General features: G+C 48.4%; 1 protein-coding gene across 1 annotated transcript; it reads left to right on the top strand.

Annotated features, from left to right (window-relative positions):
- The first annotated feature begins 242 nt into the window (after positions 1 to 242).
- Positions 243 to 2,542, top strand: LOC309493523 (uncharacterized protein). The gene is made up of 2 exons (XM_082162677.1): positions 243 to 1,790; positions 2,408 to 2,542. The coding sequence occupies exons 1-2, from the start codon at positions 728 to 730 to the stop codon at positions 2,449 to 2,451; spliced, it is 1,107 nt and encodes a 368-aa protein (XP_082018803.1). The 5' UTR covers positions 243 to 727; the 3' UTR covers positions 2,452 to 2,542.
- The last annotated feature ends 399 nt before the right edge of the window (positions 2,543 to 2,941 follow it).

The raw sequence follows: 2,941 nt of genomic DNA, 5'->3' as shown, positions 1-2,941 counted from the left end.
CAAGAACGCGCAATTATCTCAGATAACCAGAGAATGTCTAATAGGAAGAGAATTGGCACTCTCTGGTTACTTCCGGTTTCTGGACTGGCTGCAGTAACACGTCTCTGTCCATGCGGGGGCGCTCACAGGCGAGTGCAGAATGAATGGAGGTCTATAAATAGAAGGGCTTTCAGATCACTTCAATAGGACCAGCGGGCAGCATACTAGAGGCACGCAGCTCGCAAGTGGTTTTCTGTAGAATACCTTGTTCTCCTGATATTTCAGTGCTGTATTTTAGTCAAGGTAAGGCCATCTTCGATTCTCTTGTTCTTTTGTAATTTTAATTTGACATAATCCTGTATTTCAGTTAGACGCATTGGCACTTTAGAGAAATAGCCGCGAACGAAACACATGTAACTGTTTATAGCAACCTAATTTGCACGTAACTTAAGCCGTTGCTCCTCGCACTTTAGATTTGACACATTTTGCCGTTATTGACTTAATTGCCCGAACGAAACAGCTGTACTCACTCAAGCGGTGAGAGCATTATCTGTATATCTGTGTAATTTGCACGCTGTCGCGGAAGCGTCAGCGGAAGCGTTCAGCCTCCTCGTGTGAAGACCGACTCGGGTAAAGACCAGCGACTCTACCTGCGCGACTCCACCGAGCAAGGACACCTGAAAGGCACTTACGTACTCCTCTTCCCTTCTTTTTCCCTCTACTTATCCTATTGTTCACCTTAATCAACATGTGCTTTCAATACATTCCTGTTATCTCTCGGCAACGTCCTTTCATCACGCGCAATAGACAGCGCAATACTGCCAATCTGCGTCCCATCCTCACATCCTCACACACTCCTCTCTCTCTTTCCGTTGGTCTATGGAATTGTCAGTCAGCAGTCAATAAAGCTGACTTCATTCCAGCCTTTGCATCTCATTCTACTCTTAGTATCTTGGGGCTGACTGAGACCTGGATTCGTCCAGAAGACTCAGCAACCCCTGCTGCTCTCTCTAGCAATTTCTCCTTCTCCCACTCCCCTCGCCAGTCTGGGAGAGGTGGGGGTACAGGGCTTCTCGTTTCTAACAATTGCAAATACTCCACGCTCTCTTCTCTATGCAACAACAACTCATTTGAATATCATGCTATTACACTTACAACTCCCATTAAAATCCATATTGTAGTCATTTATCGCCCCCCAGGTCAGCTGGGTAACTTTGTAGATGAGCTGGATGTGCTGCTGTCCACTTTCCCTGAGGACGGCACCCCACTTCTAGTCTTCGGTGACTTCAACATTCATCTCGAAAAGCCACATGCAACAGACTTCACCTCACTCCTAGCCTCTTTCGATCTCAAACGACTCATCACCACAGGTACTCACAAATCAGGCAACCAACTGGACCTGGTTTACACACGCAACTGCACACCAGAAAACATCCTGGTGACACCTCTCCACGTTTCAGATCATTTCCTCATTACTTTCAGTCTACAACTCTCTATCCCTGCACCACCACCCCCACCACCAGTCACTTTCAGACGAAACCTGCGCTCACTTTCCCCCTCCCATCTTTCCTCTGCCGTGTCATCCTCTCTTCCCCCACCCTCACAATTCTCATCTCTGGATGTGAATACCGCAACGGACACCTTATGCTCCACTCTAATCTCTTCTCTAGACATTATCTGCCCCCTCTCCTCCAGGCCAGCACGCGCTACTCCCTCTAACCCCTGGTTATCTGAGGTTCTTCGGGAACACCGGACCGAACTCAGGGCAGCAGAGAGGAAATGGCACAAATCAAAAGACGCATCTGACCTGAGTATGTATCAATTTCTCCTCTCCTCCTTTTCTGTTGATGTTCATGCTGCAAAATCTTCATACTTCCACAACAAAATCAACAGCTCCTCCAACACACGACTACTCTTCAAGACATTCAACTCTCTCCTCTGTCCACCTCCACCACCACCCGCCTCCTCCTTAACTGCTGACGATTTTGCGCACTTCTTCACCAAGAAAACAACAGCTATCAGCAGTCAATTCTCAGCTCCACACACACAGGAACCCAGACCGACCCCTTCCACAGCCAATATCCCTCTGTCCTCCTTTTCTTCGCTAACCGAGGAAGAAGTATCTACACTTCTCCTCTCCAGTCACCCTACCACCTGCCCGCTTGACCCCATCCCCTCACACCTTCTACAAGCCATCTCTCCCACACTTCTACCATCACTCACACACATCATCAACTCATCCCTCCATACTGGCACCTTCCCTACAGCATTCAAGCAGGCTCGGGTTACTCCACTGCTCAAAAAACCAACGCTAAACACATCATTTGTAGACAATTACAGACCTATCTCTCTCCTACCATTCATTGCGAAGACACTTGAAAGAGCTGTCTTCAACCAACTAACATCCTTCTTGTCTCTAAACAACCAGCTGGATGTCAACCAATCTGGCTTCAAGAAAGGACATTCAACTGAGACTGCATTACTGTCAGTCACAGAAGCCCTACGGATCGCAAAAGCTGCTTCCAAATCTTCAGTCCTCATTCTCCTGGATCTGTCTGCTGCCTTCGACACGGTGAATCATCAGATCCTTATGTCCACCCTCTCATCACTGGGCATCACAGGAACTTCACTCCACTGGTTTGAGTCCTATCTCACAGGTAGGTCCTTCAAGGTCGCATGGAGAGGTGAGGTATCCAGAGCACATCAGCTGACCACAGGGGTTCCCCAGGGTTCAGTTCTTGGTCCCCTCCTCTTCTCCATCTACACCACATCACTGGGACACATCATACAGGCACATGGTTTTTCCTACCACTGCTATGCTGATGACACGCAGCTCTTCCTCTCCTTTCAACCAGATGATCCCACAGTAGCTGCACGGGTCTCAAGCTGTCTGGCGGACATCTCCACATGGATGAAGGAACATCACCTGCAGCTCAACCTGGCAAAGACTGAGCTTCTCATC

The sequence above is a fragment of the Leuciscus leuciscus genome (assembly GCF_965113295.1).
Source record: "Leuciscus leuciscus genome assembly, chromosome: 2".
NCBI lineage: Eukaryota > Metazoa > Chordata > Actinopteri > Cypriniformes > Leuciscidae > Leuciscus > Leuciscus leuciscus.
This window is presented reverse-complemented; position numbering and strand designations above follow the sequence as displayed.